The 19,187-nt window shown below is 41.1% G+C and overlaps 1 protein-coding gene across 1 annotated transcript in view; it reads left to right on the top strand.

Moving 5' to 3' along the window:
• Positions 1–19,187, top strand: part of PTPRT (protein tyrosine phosphatase receptor type T) — a 1,094,059-nt gene that overhangs the window by 978,428 nt on the left and 96,444 nt on the right. Inside the window, exons 19-20 of the mRNA XM_060230934.1 lie at positions 3,446–3,523; positions 3,736–3,771. Of these exons, the coding sequence (XP_060086917.1) occupies positions 3,446–3,523; positions 3,736–3,771 (114 nt within the window). The remainder of the gene's footprint in view (positions 1–3,445; positions 3,524–3,735; positions 3,772–19,187) is intronic.

Below are 19,187 nucleotides of genomic sequence, written 5' to 3' on the forward strand. Positions count from 1 at the left end.
TACAAGCCTACCTTTTACACTACCTACGAAAGTGTAAAAGATCTCTCAGGGCCCTGATGTTTTCTGGCAGAGCATTCCACCAGGTTGGGAGCAGGACTGAAAAAGTCCTGGCCCTCGTTGAGAACAGCTAGACCTCTTTAGGGCTGGAGATCACCAACAGATCTCAACCAGCAGAGCGTAGTGCCTTTCCTGGGACATAGTGGAGGAGGCAGTCCCGTAGATATGCTGGTCCAGGACTGCTCAAGGCCTTAAAGGTCGTAACCAAATCTGATTCCGTACTCAACCAGAAGCCACTGTAGCTGGTGCAGCACAGGTTGAATGTGTGCCATCTGTGGTGGTCCTGTCAGGACTTGCACTGCTGCATTCTGGACCCATTGGAGCTTCTGAGTCAGACTTAAGGGCAGACCAGCATAGAGCGAGTTACAGTAGTCTAATCTACAGGTGACTGTTGCATGGATTACTGTGGCCTAGTCTGAGCACAATAGGAGAGGAGCCAGTTGCTGGGCTTGGCGATGATGGAAAAATGTTGTCTTGGTAATGTGTGTGACCTGGGCCTCCATTGAGAGAAAGTGTCACGGCCAGGCCTCCAATTCAGTGGGAGCTCACAGGAGCACAGCTCCTGAACCTTTCTGAGAGTTCCACCTCCTCCTTCTGAGAATTCCACCTTCTTGTCCATTTAATAGTATGTGCAGCTGCATAACAATCCCTGCATGAGCTCCACCTCCTATTTTTCTACAAAATGACCCCTGGTCACGGCTAAACTCTTGATAGTTGGTGTTGGTGTAAGTAGCGCCCCATCATGGGCTGGCAAACTACATTCCAACTCCAACACCAGTCCACAGAACCTCCGAATAAGCAGATTCCTCTTATATGATTTCATAGTAGTCTATGAAATTCACCAATTATAGAATTCAGAGTGGCTATTCAAATTCCTAAAGGGGGTTAAACCCTTTTGTAGATAATAAAAGTGTAGTGTATCGGCAGCCATACGCGCCATGCGCAGAGGCGACTGGGCGGTCCCAGGCGCCTCTAGTGCGGGGCACGAAATCCCCGCCAATCACCAGCTGTGGCGGGAAGTTTAACAGGTCAGGATTGGCCTGACCTGTCCAGTAGGCTGTACCGGGGATTGTACATAAGCGGGACCCGGCCCGCGTGTTCGCTCTCTTGCAACGTGCTCCTAATAAAGAATGTTGCCCTACTCGCGTCTCCAGACTGAGTACGTTACAGAAAGCATTGGTAAAATCTACAAAGTTTGCATCAAAGCTTTTTGCATCAAAGTTTTTAACTTTTAAAAACATTAGTGGTGGATGATTGCACATATTAAAACCATCCACCTGTGTTAAAAAACCTGTCTGTGCACATAACCTAACATATCAGAGAAAATGATACAGCCTTACCTTCTTTCAAATCATTCTGTTTGACTATATACTAATGAGGATACTCTTTGAAAATGCAATCTGCTCACATGCATTTGTGGCTAAAGACTGCAGTTCGGTGGTGTTAAATACTGGGTTTGATGTGTTGGAGTTCAAACAGGAACATGCTTTATTGGCAACTACATACTAAGACAACATGGCAGGGTCATGACCCCACTTATAAACATGCAAAAGAAACACACACACACCCCTGATTCCCATACCAAATCATAGCAATCAGGTTTCCCGCCAAGACTGCTCATTGGCTGCTGCTTTGAGTTCAAATTAATCAGAGTCTCTAGCTTTTCCGCAGCTGCCTGGGTGCGCTTGAAAGCTTTCCTTGAAATATTAAATTCAGTACATAACACCCCTCCCCCCAGTTCCAAAGTACTTAACACAAATAGGTACTTTGGTTGGCAGCATTCCCTCTGCAAGCGTCGGGGCTTGGCCAGAGGAGAAGGTGTCATAGGAGCCAAGCTCGGTGTGGCCTCAGCCTCACACGACTGTGGCATAGAAAAAGGAATGCTCAGTGGTGGCCAGGAATCTGGAACCCTCCAGGAACTTAGGTGGTTGGAGGCAGAGGGTCCGCTTCTCTGTGGGTCTCTGGCGCTGGACTGCATGGTGCTGGCTCATCCCCTGTCTATGGCAATGTTGGCTCCTCTTGGTTGCTGTCTTCCTCAGTTGTTCCCAGGCTCTCGGGCTCCTCCGGAAGCATCCTATGGCACAGCTGGTTGATGTGCTGGTGGAGCAGTTGGCCCTCTTTGGTTGAAACTTCATAGGAACTGGGGCCAATGACATGGATCAACCTGGCCAGAACCAATTTCGGCCCACTGGTGAAGTTCTGGGCATACATGGGGGTGCCTGGAAAGAACCCTCTTCTGACACACCGGTTTTGGGCGCTGTTCTGGAGCCCGGTCGGGGTTCAGCCGGCCCAAACATGTTGTGAGGTGCCACCCCATGAGGAGTTCTGCTGGGCTGTGGCTGGTGGCTGTGCTTGGAGTTATTTGGTGGCTGAACAAGAAAGCAGAAAGTCTGTGATCCCAGTCACCATAGATGATTCTGCTTAGGGACTCCTTGGTTATGCGCACCATTCTCTTGGCCTGCCGGTATCAACTTGATTACATGTAAATAATATGTATGATATTATAAGTGTTAAGTTGTATGCTGGTTTATGAGACCTTCTAAAACATAACTAGGGTTAGTATCTATGAGGCAGTTTGTAGAGTTTTAAGATTCTGGGGACACCAGACCCTACCATTGAACACTGTCACAGTCATAGATTATTAGCATGTGCTCCTCTGATCCTTATCCATGTTGTTTTCCTCAAGTCAGAACCATGAGAGAATGAAAAAGGAGCATTAGCCTTCCTCCCCAGTGCTGTTAACTTGAATAGAAATGAGCCAGGAAGGGAATTGTTTTTGCTTCCCACAAGAGAGGACTGTGTTTGTGTCTTCAGGTCCTAAGCATAGCTGTACTGACATGCAAATTTAACAAGCTAATTCATTTCAGAGCTTCTCTTTAATAGGCAACTGCTTTATATGTTCATCTATTTGCAGTTTGTATATTGGTGTTAGCATTGTGCATTCCTTCATCATAATCCCCAGAGCCATTTCTTAGGGAACCTCTAATTCTGTTCTCTCCCCCCACTTTTAAAAAGAAGGTATATATTACAGTAGTCATGATGGATATGGCAGGAAGCCCACATCTAATTAGTGTATTTTAGGCCAATATAGTTAAGCTGATTTGCATCTTTAGCAATGAATTTATTCTTATTCTGAAATTATGGTGGTGGAAGAACATTTGTAGCAAGCAGAACACCCTGCTGTACATGAACAATATCAGAGTGCATGGAGTCCTATTATATTTATACAAAAGAAAATTATCTGAATTGCTAGTAGACCATGCTTGCTTCTAATTGCTTTAATGCTTTGTCCTGTGTGTTCAATGCTACCTAGTTCTCTGAGAAGCTTTTCTCCCTGTTCTCTCTTTACATGTGTCTAAAGTATCTTCCTTATGTCTTTCCTACCTAGCACCATCCTCTCCTTGCTCATTTTCTGTCCAAAGCAAAACCCTTCAGAGCAAATCATTGTTGAATTCCTACTACTCAGGTACTTATGCCAGACTTTATTCTTGATTCTGTTTGCTTTTGTGCCTTTACCCCACAGAGATATAATATGGCAGTGAAGAATTAAGCCTCTGGAATATTGGAAAGAGCTAACCTTGTATTTATATATTGTTCTCCCCATTTTTTTCTCATGTGGACCTTCTGTTGGGTTCCATTGATCCGTGTTCTGTGCACAATTGGAATTTCATCTCAAAGTATCATCAGACACTGTTCCATCGACCACACTGTTAGGTAAGAAGACTGTTATGATTCACGATAGTCTGTTGATGCGAGAACATAGTCATCTTTTCTGAAAATGACTAAGTAGAACATTAGCAGACATCTTCCCAAAGTCTTGTTTACTACAGTTAAGTACACTTTTTGATGGTAAACACTTTCCCTTCATCACTGTTAAGCTGATGAGTGGGAAGCATAATTGTTTTAGCATTCATGCAGCATCAAAAGTGTGCTACTTGATCGGCTTTATTCCTTGAAAACTTGTTTACTGCAGTGTGGTCACAAACAATAATTAAACCCCCCCCCAAAAAAAATCCAAAATAGCATTATAGATTTCAGTTCCATTTGACAGTGAAAGGGTTAAAATGAACAAAAATAATGGATCTGAGAGACTTGAGGTCCGAAGAGACCATTAGCAACATTTTGTCTGAGCTTGAGCATATGTGTGTGCGTGTGTCTGCGTGTGTGCTAAGAATGAAGAGCATTTGAGACACATTATGGGATTCAATTTTTTTCATTGATTCCCCATTCATTATAAAATACTGGGTTATACCTTCATGGGCAATTCTTGTCATGCCATTTTTCATTATTAAATTTAGATATTTATATGCCTAGGAATAATGGCCTTAAAACCTATGTTCTCCTCTATTACACACCCACTTTAACAGATTAAACAAGTTGTATAGGAAAGCCGATGTACTGATGTTTCATTTGAAAACAGAGTATAGGGATTGAAAACAGAATATTGTGCAAACACTACGTTGCTTTTTTTTGGGGGGGGGGTGTTATATTCCCCATTGTGCAGCAGAAAGGAGAAACTTTTGAGTGGTCCTGGGGTAGAATACCGTAAAATAACACAAAATTCAGAATAATTTTTTTTCTGTATTAAAACTACAGACCTCTGTAGATAGTGGCATGACTAATAATACCTGGGCAAGTAATCTGCTGTATATAATAGAGAACAGGGAAAGAGGAGAAGAGGACACTAAAAGGGTCTCGAAAGGATCTTAACAAATTTCTTAACAAATTATCTGCATGCTGGAAGACAGGAGGTAGAGCATTACTCAAGCCAAACTTGATGCTGTATTTTTAGCAAGTTAGGTTGATGAAATTTTCTTCCGAGTCAAATGACAGCTATTGGAACCAATTTCCCAAGTTCCTCTGTGGCCTAATTCAGCCTGGGACTGTAGTACAGGGGGAGGGGGAATTCAGCTTTTCACTGCTCTTGGGGGCGATGTGTTTTGGCTTGAGAAAATGGTGTGGGTAGGAGGCTTGACCTTGGCATTTGAGAAATTATTTCCCAGCACCTGACAGAGGTGAGTAAGAGTGAGGTCAGGGCAACCCCAATCATTAAACAGCATCATGTCTAGTTTGGTCTTCAAACACATGCATCTGGCTGAAAGACCAAATATTTATGAAGCCATTGTAGTGTAGGTGTAGCATAGTATAGTTCTGCAAATGGAAACTAATGTGCCATTCATACAGCCTACACCACATGCTTATGAGTAGTGAACCCCTACTGGACATGTGTTTAGCATTGTTAGAGCAGATATGTTTATTTTACTTACATTATTTATGTCTGCCTTTCTAGGGTTGCCAGGTCTATGTTGGAAAATACCTGGAGACTTTGGGGGTGGAGCCAGGAGAGGGTGGGGTTTGGGGAGGGGAGAGGTCTCACCAGGGTACAAAGCCATAGAGTCAACCCTTCAAAGCAGCCATTTTCTCCAGGGAAGCTGATCTCTGCCAGCTGGAGATCAGTTGTAAAAGTGGGAGATCTCCAGGCTCCACCTGGAGGCTAGCAACTCAGTGCCTTTCTCTCAGGGACTCAAGACTCAATGAATCAGTACAATCAGCAAAATGGGACATTAGATAATTAATGCATTAGTAAATTAGAAGTTCTCTTGTGCACGCAAAGCGCACACAGCATGATGATGTCACCCAGAAGTGATGTCATCATGCTGGACACATCATGCCAGGGATGCTCTAGGATTTGAGTTAAAAACTGTGGTACCACAGATTTTTAAAACTCTAGGATTTAGGTTAAAAACTATTCCCTTTTTTACTGGAGTACTCAGGAGACAAATTAGATGTTACATAAATCATGAGACAGGTCAGAGTTCCCTGGTTGGTTTTACTGACAAGGTGATGTTGGTAAACTAACATCCCGAAGCTGTCTGGGGCCCAATCTGGCTGAGAAGCAAAGTGTTGGGGAACAAGAAACTAAATCTCCCCCTATGCCATTTTCCGCAACCTAAATGGTCATGGAGAACTTTATGTGCCTCATTGTGGTGCTACAGTGCACACAGTTGCACTGGGTGTGCAGCCACCCAACCAACTCTGATGAATAGTTCAGTGATAAATCAGGAGCATATTTGCAGCTGGTGACTACAGTGCTTTCTAGACATTCAAGAGTTCCTTACCAAACATGTTTGCTCAGAGCTTCACATCATCCCTACACTCAAACCACTATACCATGCTGGCAAATACCTCACTGGAACGAAGAGAATAGAACTGATTTTTCTATATTTATGTGTGTGTGCTTTAAACCACCTGAAAATTTATTTATTTATTTATTTGCTTGTTTAATTCTGTTGCTTAATTTCTGCATCACTTTATTCTCCTGGAAGGAAAGCAAAGTTAATGCCTATGATGAGCAAGCTTGTGTGAACTTTATAACAAGTAACTTGTGGAGAATCAAATCATATTTGGATCAATAAATATCATTTAGCTTTTCATATTTATGTGAATGAATTTTATAGTACATTTTTAGGGGCATAAAACATACCCACTGTTGAGGTAGCTTATTGTTTAGGAAACTCTTTCCATTCACAAAAGTGAAAAAAAATGTTAGCTAAGTCATCAAATATTATTTCTGTAGCAATCATTGTGCTCTAAAGAAAGCATGAGGTGTTGGATTTTCCTGATGCTTTCAAACAATTTATGAGATGTTACATTGCAGTGCTCCATCTTCATAGTTTTTTGACAGCCAGCCCATTTATTTGATTGGTTGATCGTTCTACATTATTTATAGTGCACCTTTCTCTCTGGGACTCAAGGTGGATTATGCAGAGTGAGCCAATACAATCGACAAGATGAGACATTCAGTAAACAATTAAATAGGATCTGGGTTGTAGAACCAACCAGAAGTCTAAAAAGCAGAACTGGAGCAAAACATAAGTGTTCACATGACACATTATATGATGCGAAGTTACGCAATGGGAGTCAACCCACAAGAAACTATACACTGGAGTATAGACCACAGTCCCCAAATGATTTATCCAGGTAACTTTGTGAAGCCTTTTGTAAGAGTGCAGCTTTGTTGCCTGAGTAGAAAAAGCCCTCTTGAATAATTCATTTTTCCATAGTTTCCATAAAGCCAGGAGAGTGGGAACCTTTAGTTGACAGTTAGTCTGTAAGTTTGTATGGTCATTTTGTATTTCCTGTTAAAATGTATTGCAACTTTTGAAGCCATTGAAATGTATCCAACAACATTCCAGAAGTTTTGAGAGCACTAAAGTTTTCTTAACAGCTACTGCCAATTTGTGCCAATTCCCTCTTCTCACTGCAACCCTCCTCCAGGTGCTTCCACTGAGGATCCATTGTCCCTCCAGGAATAATTTTTTTGTAGAGGGCACTGGCATTTTCTTACTTCACAGTTAAATTTAGACCAATGCAAAATGTTAGATACATAAATCGTAATTCCTGAATTTGCAGAACTGAGTTGATTTATGGTACGGACAAACTATAAACTTATGAATGGAGCAGTTTTGATGCTAATAGCAAAAGCATTGAGATGTGCTTTTTGAAAAAGAAATTCTAGAAGGTAATTGTTAGATGACATTCATTTATTTTAAAATAAATATATGAAGCCTGTCATGGGCTGGATAGTTTGATATTGTATTTTGAATACTGTTGTGACCTTTGGTTATATACCAAGGTGTTGCTGATTGATTATCATGACCTTTCTCTGGAAACTAGCCCAAAGCGGTTGCAGGATAAATATTTTATGATAGTTGTGTCTTCTTTCAGCAAATCATATAGGTGGTACGTAAGAGTTTTATTTTCCCCATTTTATCTTCAAAGGAATCTCATCATTGATTATTCTGGGAGCTTTTGTCCTCTTCAAACATTTGCTTGTTTGTTCACTGAACATGTTCACTGAACATCCCCTATATATGTGTAGAGAGGATTGACTTTTCACTGGGTCTTCTTCTCAGCATTTACATACTCAACCATATCTCTGCAATGACCATCTTTATATATAAAAAACCCATTTGGATCTATGGTCATCCATGCAGTTGGGATTGTTGATAGGATTGTTAGGAGATGGGGGTGGGGTCATGAGGAACTGATATCACAGCATCATGGTCATTCCTTTCTAGGTATTGCCAGAAATTACCATATGTGGCAAAACCTAGGGTTTCCTAGAAAGGACTGACCTCACTGGTTTTCCCCAGATGCAACATCACACCATAGGACCAATGGCCATTTTTTAAAAAAATATATATATTTCTTCTGTGGGAAATGGGAGCTGGGGGAAGGGGATCCCTCACCCCCATTAGGAGCTTCACAGATGTTTGGCTGACCTTGTGGAATTCAGAAGGTAGGGCCTGTATGCCATATTCCATTGGGCTTTATTCATGTTAAGTGGACAAATGTCTGAAACAAACAGTCATTCATGGAGTTTCATTATTGATCAAGGATCTGTTTGCAAGATATGGAATGTTTCTGAAGTTGGTCAGACACATTCAGGGATCACTTTGGTTCCTTAGGCTCCCAAGAATTAGAAATTTCCCTATACAGTGCCTGGTAAGCCAACAAAGATGAAAATGAATAGTGAAGTTGAGAGTGAAGTTGAAAGCAGATAGAAAAGCTTTTTGATCATAATGAAAGCCAAAGCAAAACTCAAAAGATTGTTTCATGCAGCTCTAGAAAGCACAGAGATAATAGTTGTGAACTGGCTTTGTATCTGGGCTGATACAAGTTCTTTTGTCTTCTCTTCTGTTAATGAAGAAGAACATAGTTGGGAAAAAACAGGCTGGGCTGGGTTCTCACAGTGAGAACTAATGAAGATTCATTGTATATTTCATAGTAGTTTTCTGTTGAGTACTTAATACCCTGTGGTTAGTTCAATCACATGAGTTTATACAGCTGAAAAAGTAGATGATGATTATGTGTGATAAGTGAACTTCAACATAATTGATCTAATCTGAAGATTATAGTATTTTATAGATTTGTTTTAAATTGGAAATTTAAAAACTGATGACTCAAGCCATGATAAATTAGCTGCCATTTTACAGCTTTTTCCGGGGTTGTTTCTAGAGCAAGATCCATGAATTCATTTGCAGTAAAATAATCCATAATAAAAAATTGAGACAAAGTGATTAATGAGCATCTTTAGTAATATTACATCACAGCTCCCTTTACTATCTTTCATTACTGCTGCAGAATTCTGGTAATCTCTAGGAGAGTATGTTGACAACTTGAAAGCAGATAATGTATAACTATACATATAAGAATAAAGTTAAGAACAAGTCCAAAAGAGGGGAAAAAAGGCAAATTGGGTATTTTTAGGATTAAAATAGAATCTATTTACAGTTTATTTACAACTATATCAAAGGATGCTACAAAAAAGACAGTAAGTATTTGATTATTTTAGCTAACGAGTGTATATCAAAAAGCAACTGTTAAGCGGACTATTTAAGTTTACATATTTATGAAAAAATGTAGACTGTAAGAGTACTTCAGCAGTGGAACAAGCTATCCAAGAAAGCTATGTTACTTATCCAGATAAGTCTGTCTTTGAATGGCAACATGAAAGAGATGGTTAGACAGTAACATAGATCACATGATTGTATGGATAAACAATAGGATTATTTCCACCCAAGAAGAAGAAGAAGTTTCAGATCAGTTTTCTTGCATAGGGCCATTGGCCATTACAAACAATAGTGTACAATAGAACACAATAAAACTAGATCCAAACTTTATAAAATAACATTTTGGAGCATATTTCATAAAAAACCTCCAATAATGTCTGTTGACTACTAGTTAGAATCTTAATGGGCCTATACTGACTCAAACTTGGCTCTAATTTTCTTTGCTGCTAAGGCAAAAAAAAAAGCAACCTTGTATGAAACTTCTGGTTCCACATCTGCAAATAGAAATATGACTTTTTCTGTTTATGATGCTAAGGCCTGAATTGTCCAGGCTTATATCTAGAAATTTATTTCTTGGTGTTGAGTAAAGTGGGCAGGCCAACAAATAATGGCACAGATCTTCAGGGTCAGGGCCTCCACATATGCAGAGGTGCTGAGAAACTGGTGTTTGCCCCCCCAGTTGGAATAAAGAGGCTGACACAAAATATTGGGAAAACGGGCTACTTTATTTAATAACACAACTAACACGGCAGGGCTACCTGCTATTGGACAAGCCCTGGGGTCTTCCCATGACCCTGCCAAGTCCAATAATGGGCGAGCCACCTAGCCCCCGACACGAGCCATATGATTGTGGCTAATGCCGGGCCAGCCAGGCCACAAACTACCCTCCCCTTAAACTTCAGCCCCGATCACCAGAAGGAGGCGAATTTAGTGGGAGGCATGAATACAATCCGCATTCTACAGCATTGAGCCATAAAGCCCATCTGCTGTTCCTGCGTCTCAACTGCACTAACATGTGCAGTGGCCTGGGTGCTCACCTGCAAGGTATAAACCCCTTGCTCCTTCTGCCAAGTGACCAAATTAACGTATCCCTCCCTAACTTCCACACCGCTGCAAGCAGTACAACGTAGGCGAAAAACACCTTACCAAAGGCCAAAAAGGTGGAGTGAAAAAATTCCTACCTGGCCCTTCATAAGGCAACCAGATAAACCTGTACTACTGCAGGGTGAGTGAGTGGGCTGAGAGCTACAAAAAAACAGCATAGCTCTGGGCAGCGTCGGGGCTATATATAGGCCTGACGCACCGCCCACGCAACAGCCTTGGATGCCTGGGAACGTTGTCAGCCTCCCTCCTTCCGGGGAGGCAAAATGCGGCCCCATGGCGCATAGCCGCTTCGCGGCCCGGCCAGGGCGGGGCTGAATTGGGTGTAATGTCCTTCAGGCATAGCTGTTTGCATTGTTTGAAAATGAATGCATGTGAATGTCGAGTGTAGTTTAAAGAAGGAAATTAGCAGCAGCACCACCAGCAGTAGTAGTAGTTTCTTGCATTTAGATAGCACTTTCAGTATTCCAATTTCCTATACTGACCCTGTAAATGCATGTGTAGCATAGAGGACTGTCAAATCACAGCTGATTTATGGTAACCTTAGCAAAAGGCTGTCAAGGCAAGTGAGAAGCAGAGGTAGTTTTACACTGACTTTCTCTGCAGAGTGGTCTTTGTCCAAGTACCAACCCTACTTAGCTTCTGATGTCTAAGGTGATAGGGCTATACTATGCCATCTTCCCTTCCTCTGTAAATGTAGGTCAATATTTTTATCTCCAGATTGCAGATTGGGAGGGTGAATGAATTGATCCAGAAAGTTGTAATTGCATGGCAGAAGTTACACTTGAACAAGGGACCTCGCAGCTCATTTTCTTAGCCACTGTGTTATGCCCACTCCCTAAATTAGCATAGTAGTTGATTTTTATACATATGGCACAACTGTGAAAATGTTATATTGTACTGATTATGAATTGTGGGATATATAATATATAGCAGTATAAATTATTTTAAATTTAAGAACATAAAAGAAGCTATGTTGGATCAGGCCAATGGCCCATCCAGTCCAACACTCTGTATCACACAGTGGCCAAAAAACCAGGAGCCATCAGGAGGTCCATCAGGGGGCCAGGACACTAGAAGCCCTCCCACTGTGCCCTTCCAAGCACCAAGAATACAGAGCATCACTTGCCCCAGACAGAGAGTTCCAACAATAAACTGTGGCTAATAGCCACTGATGGACCTCTGCTCCATATTTTTATCCAATCTCCTCTTGAAGCTGTCATGCTGGCAGCTGCTGCCACCTCCTGTGGCAGGGAATTCCATGTGTTAATCACCCTTTGGGTGAAGAAGTACTTCTTTATACCCGTTCTAACCCAACTGCTCAGCAATTTCATTGAATGTCCACGAGTTCTCATATTGTGAGAAAGGGAGAAAAGTACTTCTTTTTCTACCTTCTCTGTCCCATGCATAATCTTGTAAACCTCTATCATGTCACCCCTGAGTCATCATTTCTGCAAGCTAAAGAACCCCAAGCAGTTTAACCTTTTTTCATAGGGAAAGTGTTCCAACCCTTTAATCATTCTAGTTGCCCTTTTCTGCACTTTTTCCAATGCTATAATATCGTTTTTGAGGTGCGGTGACCAGAATTGTGCACAGTATTCCAAATGGGGCCACAGCATCGATTTATACAGGGGCATTTCGATACTGGCTATTTGTTTTCAATTCCCATTCTAATAATTCCCAGCATGGTGTTGGCCTTTTTTAATTGTAGTTGCACACTGTCTTGACATTTCCAGTGAGTTATCTATCATGACTCCAAGATCTCTCTCTTGATCAGTCGCCGCCAGTTCACACCCGCCAGTTCACACATCAACTTGTATTTATAGTTAGGATTTTTGGCCCCAATGCGCATTACTTTGCGCTTGGTCACATTAAGCCTCATGTGCCATGTTGATGCCCACTTGCCCAGCCTTGACAGATCCCTTTGGAGTGCCTCACAATCCTCTCCGGTTCTCACCAACCTGAACAATTTAGTGTCATCCACACACTTAACCATTTCACTGCTTATTCACAACTCCAAATCATTAAATGAACAAGTTAAAAAGCATTGGACCCAGTACTGAGCCCTGCGGTACCCCACTGCTTATCACCCTGCACTGCAAAAATTGCCCATTTATACTCCCTGTTTCGTATTAATTAATTAGATGGACCATTGGCCTGCTCATATGTTCTTATGTTCCATGTGTTAATCACCCTTTGGGTGAAGAAGTATTTCTTTATACTCATTCTAACCCAACTGCTCTTATGTTTTTATGTTCAAAGGAGAAAGAGGAAAACAGTAAGGATCACATCTGTGATCTCACTTCATTAACAAAAGTTTGAATCCTATTCAATAGGTCTTGAACCATGAGATGAAAAATTTTTGGAAACTGGTGTGAATAGGAAATCAAATTACACAGCCAGTCTTCTTTTCTGAATAACATGTTCAGTTGTATTAAGTTGGTGTAATCAGTATGATAAATGATCAGCTATCATTTATAGCCACACACATAATACTTTAGCATGTCACTTTGAAATAAGCCATTTGTCACATAATAGTTTGGATACACATGAAAATAAACACAATCTATAAGCCTGATTTGCCAACTGCTTCCACACCACTGGCATAATTCAGAGAGTGATATTAGCCATGCTGGATCCATCCTTAGAAGATGTCAAAGAAATGACAACCCTTTACTCCAGTAGTGTGAGATTGGATGTGTGTGTAATTAAATCCATGGCAAACACCACTCCAAAAATAATTTATTTTGTGCAAAGGATGTCTTATCATGTTACACACTTGCCAAGACTAACGGAATAAAAATATAAATGGATATGATAGGCCTATCATTTCAAAATCGGAGAGAAGGCTGTTGATATTAAAGAAAGAGTTTTGTAACAAAACTTTGCTTTTTGTATTCAGGACAGCACATTGTGGCAGAATGTGAGCTGTTTCCCCAAAGCCTGATCATAGTGTAGACATTCCTCTCCCTCCCCCTACCACACTTTTGTCTTTAGCAGGTTAACTATATAGGGTGATTCTTGCAAAATGGATTCCTGAACTCATGTTAATTTGAGAAGGTTTACAATACAATCCTGGGCAGAATTGCTTTAACCTACATCTATTTAAATCAATGGGCTTATTCTGAAGTTACTTGGCAAAGGGTTGCATTACAGGAATGCTTGAAGATTTTTTTTAAAGCATGCTTTGACATTTTCCCCATCCATTGACCATTTCTCTCTCTCTCTCTCTCTCTGGAAGTGGCCAGTTGTGCCTCTTACTATATTATATTTGCAAAGTAATGTTATCATATTTTACTATTTAACAGCAAATGCCATCACCACATTATTCTAAGTGATTGTTCATGCTTTGTGGTCACAGGATTACTCCAGAGCAAAAGGTCAATAGGATTGTTAATGTGAATAGACCTGTAGCTGGTGCGACCTCTCCTGACCTCTTTCTGCCAATCGCCCACCTTTGATTCATGCAGTTCTTTGCAGTGCATGTGTTACCCTGAGATGCAACAATGCAACACAATGATTATTGTGTGACATCATTTCAACGCTACTCTGGTTCAGCAACTCCTAGACTAAATCCCATCAGCTTCCTTTCTTGCCCCTTTCTTGTAGGATTGCTGGTTAAGACTAACATATTTTCTGCCATTAAAATGCAAACAGGTTTGGAGGAGTGTGCTTTCATTCAAAGAGTAATGTCAATTCAGTTGTCATGACCATCATGCAATAAGAGGCATGGCTGAAAACTGCCATGGGAAGAGATATAGTCAATGAAGAGATGGAAAGGGAACACAGAAATCTAGTGACTGAGAAAACACAGTGCACAAGAAGAGCATTTTAATGTATGTTTTCATTTGTTTATATGGTAGTTTCCTATAGAAAGCTCCATGTATCTGATGACTAAATCCATCTTGATACATCAAATACATGACCTTGTGAAAATGTCTTAGACAGACCACTGGTCTGTCAAAAGTAGTATCATCTATTTTGGTCACTCTTACAGGATTTCATGTATAAATCTTTCACACTTTCTGTTACCAAATACAAAGTGCTAGAGATTGAATCTGGATCTTTAAGCATGTAAAGTATGGGCTGTACTTACTGAGCCACCACAGTTCATCCCAGATAACTGTATAGCAAAGTACTTCCCCGGGAGGGGGGGGGGGCGGGGGAGGACCTCATGTCTGTGATTCTCTGATTTGATTGTCTCCTAGATTCAATTCTCTCAGACATTGTGCATATACCAAACAAAGCATGATATGAATCAAATATGAGTAGTGCAGAGTAGTATGATATACCAAACAAAGCATGATATGAATCAAATATGAGTAGTACATTTCAATATTCAAAGAACACATTATGAGGTAAAAAATATGTAGAATTTAAAAACAGCTTGCTTGCTGCTTGTTATTGTAATATGGTATAAATGATTTCCATGAAAAATTGTAATAATAATATCTGAAAACGTTACATATAAGTATTGTTGATTTTTCATGGGAGTAACTTGGAGGAGCACTGCCTATAGATGAATATTGAGACTCTGGAAGTTGTTTTCAACAGCTTCCTCTAACTGATTATTCTAGTACAGGGGAAACTTCCTGTTGTTCATATTGAATTGTTCATACAGGTGTTGTAAGCAGTACTTCCTGAAAGATGGCAGAATGTCCTACTTGAGCGCTTAATTAGCCTTACTTATATTCAGATTTGGAGTATGATTAGACATACTGGGAACAAATTACTTTTTTAGAATTATGTATTATTATTTCCAGAACATATGTGGATTAATCTCACTTTACAGTCAGAGTTTGTTTTGTGAAGAAAAACAAATTCTTCATTTTCTGTCCCTCTCTTTTGCAAAGCAGAGAAACTGTTGAAGTCTTAGATGTTGTCCAGAACTGTGGTTCAGAGTGATTGATCACCTCTTTCTGTGTAAAGAATCAAGTCTTGTGTTGTTTTCTTGCATTACCTCCTTCAGCTCATTTTGGATATATCTTAAAACTTGATTTTCACTCTATGGTTGTGCTTTGTTTGGGAGATGTCTGTTATCTGAGTAGCATAAGTTGAATTCTCTACATGTACCATTTTCACAGTTTAGTGGGTTAGAGCTTACCATTTCATTTCATTGATGTCTGTTTGCCCAGGCACTAGAAAAATACATGAGCACTATCAGAACAACAACAAAAAAAGAGCATAGGATGCAACCCTGTATCATTTGTGATACAATATCTTAGCAAAAACATTGAATTCTTCCTCAAGCTTAAAAAAATGAAAATGGCTTGAAAGTCAAGGCTTCAGAGTTGGCTGTATCACAGGGTGTAGGCATAAACAGAAATTCACAACTTATACTACATCAGCAATGGCCAAATACTGGAGCAAGTGCCCAGACTGTAAGAGAGTTCTACTCTTGTTTGAATTGCAGCCTGGTTCCTAGGGTCAGTTTTGATTGATTGATTGATTGATTGAGTGAGTTATTGGTTTTATAATCCACCTTCCCCAGAAGGCTCAAGGAAGTGCACAACATATACCTCTGTAAATATACAACATATATGTTCTAGTCAGCTCAGCCAGAGGATCCCTATAAAAATGAGAAAGGTTGTTGACTGAACTTGTATCCAAATTGCAGCACCCATTGCTGTCTGTACTGTTTTTGATAGTTGTTTGGTTCACCTTTAGAGATCGTCAGAACAAGACACAGGCTTGCATGCTTCTTCCTTCCTTTGCACATTGCAACTCACTGTCATAGCAAAAAGTAATTTGTGCTTGGACTCCAAAATGGAATTGGAAATCATTACCAGACTGAGGTTTTCATTTCTGTTTTGGAGGGCAATGCAAAGCATAATTTGTTAATTAAAATTTAATGACAAGCAGGGCTTTTTTTTCTGAGGGAACGTGTTGAAACAAAATTTCCAGAACCTCTTTGTAGAAACAAAATTTTCAAAAAATGTTTCAATGTTCTTGAGGGACACCCATGTCTTTCTGCTTCATTTCCCTCTTGAGAGTTCTGGCACCTCTTTTTCCAGAAAAAAAGCCCTGGTGACAAGCTATGTTTTGCCATAAAACAAGATTGTAGCACTTGGGGTGAAGAGGAAGAGAAAGGAAAGTGATATAAAAGCTAATTCATGTAACATCAAAGCCTAACTTGAAACCAGAGCTGAAGTTGTCCTGTTAATACAGTAGAAAGACCTATGAGGATTCTTCAACTTTAGATTTCTGATTATAGAATTGTAGAAAAAGAGAAACTTCAAAAATGGCTGAGAAAGAATTTGATTGGAATATGGAAAATAATACTGGGTTGGTTGGTTCCAACCAACTTTTTGTCTGATGAAAAAGGGAAGAGGTGGTCCCCTTTTGCTAACAAAGATGATATACAAGGAAACATGGGACCTCCCTGGGTAAAGCCACGTATGATGGGGATGGAAATAAGGAAGGAAATCAGGTGTGATTAAATGGAAATGTTTTCTGGATCCAGCCCTATATCTAAACAAGCTGAGAAGTTTGGCTGTGCACATTGCTGCTATGGCTACCTTCTGGGAAAGGTTGTGAAATTGAGTTTCCGTTGAATCTTATGATGGCAAATTAATAGAATGGGCAGGATGGTTTGGGGGCAGCAACCCAGGAGAAAAAGAAAAGAAAAGGAAGACCTTTACATTACATTAGGCTAGTTATTGTATAAATAAATACTGTGCTCTTATTAGCCTCTACCCTTAAAAATGGCTACAGAAGCCAGCAAATGTTTATTTTTCATGTCAGCAGCAAGGAAAATTTGAAAGTTATGCTAACCATACATTCTTTTATATCTATAATTTTCTTGGTCAAAGGTTGCTTGTATTCAGAATCTCTGAAAACATTTATGTGTTCTATTTATATCTCACCTTTCCCGCAACTGGATATTCCTGCAAGCAGATAATTTAGGATATTTCTTTGTCACCTCAGGGCAGCTTACAATTAAAACAACGTCACAATATTAAAAACTAGCCATTGGACAACTTAAAAACTGTCCATTAAACCAAGGCAGACCATTAAAAAGCTGGTAAGACAAGCCCTCTGTTTAAAACCTGATAAAAATATGTATTGGCCTATTGCCTAAAAAAAAGTAAAATATGTGCCAGACAAGCCTCAAGGGAGAGGGCATCCTAGAGGTAAGGCACCACCTCAGAAAATGCCCTGTCTCTTTTTACTACTCATCTCACCTCTGAAGGCAAGAGCACAGAAAGGAAGGAGGAGACAGTACCCTGGTCCCAAGCCATTTAGGGCCTTAAAGGTAAGAACCAACACTTTGAATTGTGCCCAGAAACAGGTAAGTAACCAGTGCAGATCTACCAGCACAGGGGTGATGATTTACCCCGAAACCATTCACCAATTCCAGATACAGAAAACAGTTCAGCGAAATGGCCCAACCCCATCCCTTCTCCTGCGCTGCTACTCCAATCAGATGTTGACACATATATCCAGCGCACCCCCCCCCCCCCCACACACACACACTGGTCATTTGCTTCAGTGAAGCAAAACAACATTTAAAAGTTGGGAAAGACTCAGCTTATACTATCTACTTTAGCCCCCAAGCCCTGCTTTCCTCTCTGTCTATTCTGCTTCATCCTATAAAGGACAGAAAAGCAGTTCTTATGCATATTAAGAATTCTGAGGGTCTAAATATCTTAGGTATAGGCTTTGTTTCCTAAACTGCAGCATTCAGGATTTTTAATGTCTCCTACTTTATCTTCTCAGTCTGTCTCTTTTCCTGTTCCTGGCAATGGAAAAAATAAAATTTTCTTCATTGTTCAGAGGTCACCAAGGAATGATGGGACAGCAGTCATAATTTACCTCATGACTTCATTGAGAGCCAGAGTGGTATAACTCCTATCTGCACGCCCAACAACTTGTAAATTGGACCCATGCCCCTCCTGGCTTATTAAGACCTGCCAGAGGGAGCTAAGATATCCTATACGGGATATCATAAATAGATCCCTATTGGAGGGACATTTTCCATCGGCGCTCAAAGAGGCGGTGGTCCGTCCCCTCCTGAAGAAAACAACGTTAGATCCGACCGAATTGGCACACTACCGGCCGGTATCGAATTTGCCCTTTTTGGGCAAACTTATAGAGAGGGCAGCGGCGTTGCAGCTACAGAGCTTCCTGGATGATGCTTCTGTCCTCGACCCCTACCAGTCTGGTTTTCGCCCGGGCCACGGGACGGAGGCGGTGCTGGTCGCCCTGGTGGATGACCTTCGGCGACATCTGGATCAAGGCGGCTCGGCGGTGCTGATGTTGTTGGACCTATCGGCAGCGTTCGATATGGTCGACCATCGGCTCCTGGCGTGCCGCCTTGCCGACGCAGGGATTCAGGGGTTGGCCTTGCAATGGCTTTCCTCTTTCCTTGACGGTCGGGGACAAAGGGTGGCGATTGGGGAGGAACTGTCCCGGAGACACACGCTTGAGTGCGGGGTGCCTCAAGGGGCGGTGCTTTCCCCGATGTTATTTAACATCTATATGCGCCCCCTTGCCCAGATGGCCCGAGGGTATGGGCTGGGTTGCCATCAGTATGCTGATGACACCCAGCTCTATCTGCTTATGGACGGCCGGCCCGCCTGCGCCCCAGAAAATCTGGACCGGGCGTTACAGGCAGTGGCTAGGTGGCTTAGGCTGAGTGGGCTGAAACTGAACCCGGCGAAGACAGAGGTC

The sequence above is a fragment of the Heteronotia binoei genome, chromosome 2 (genome assembly GCF_032191835.1).
Source record: "Heteronotia binoei isolate CCM8104 ecotype False Entrance Well chromosome 2, APGP_CSIRO_Hbin_v1, whole genome shotgun sequence".
NCBI lineage: Eukaryota > Metazoa > Chordata > Lepidosauria > Squamata > Gekkonidae > Heteronotia > Heteronotia binoei.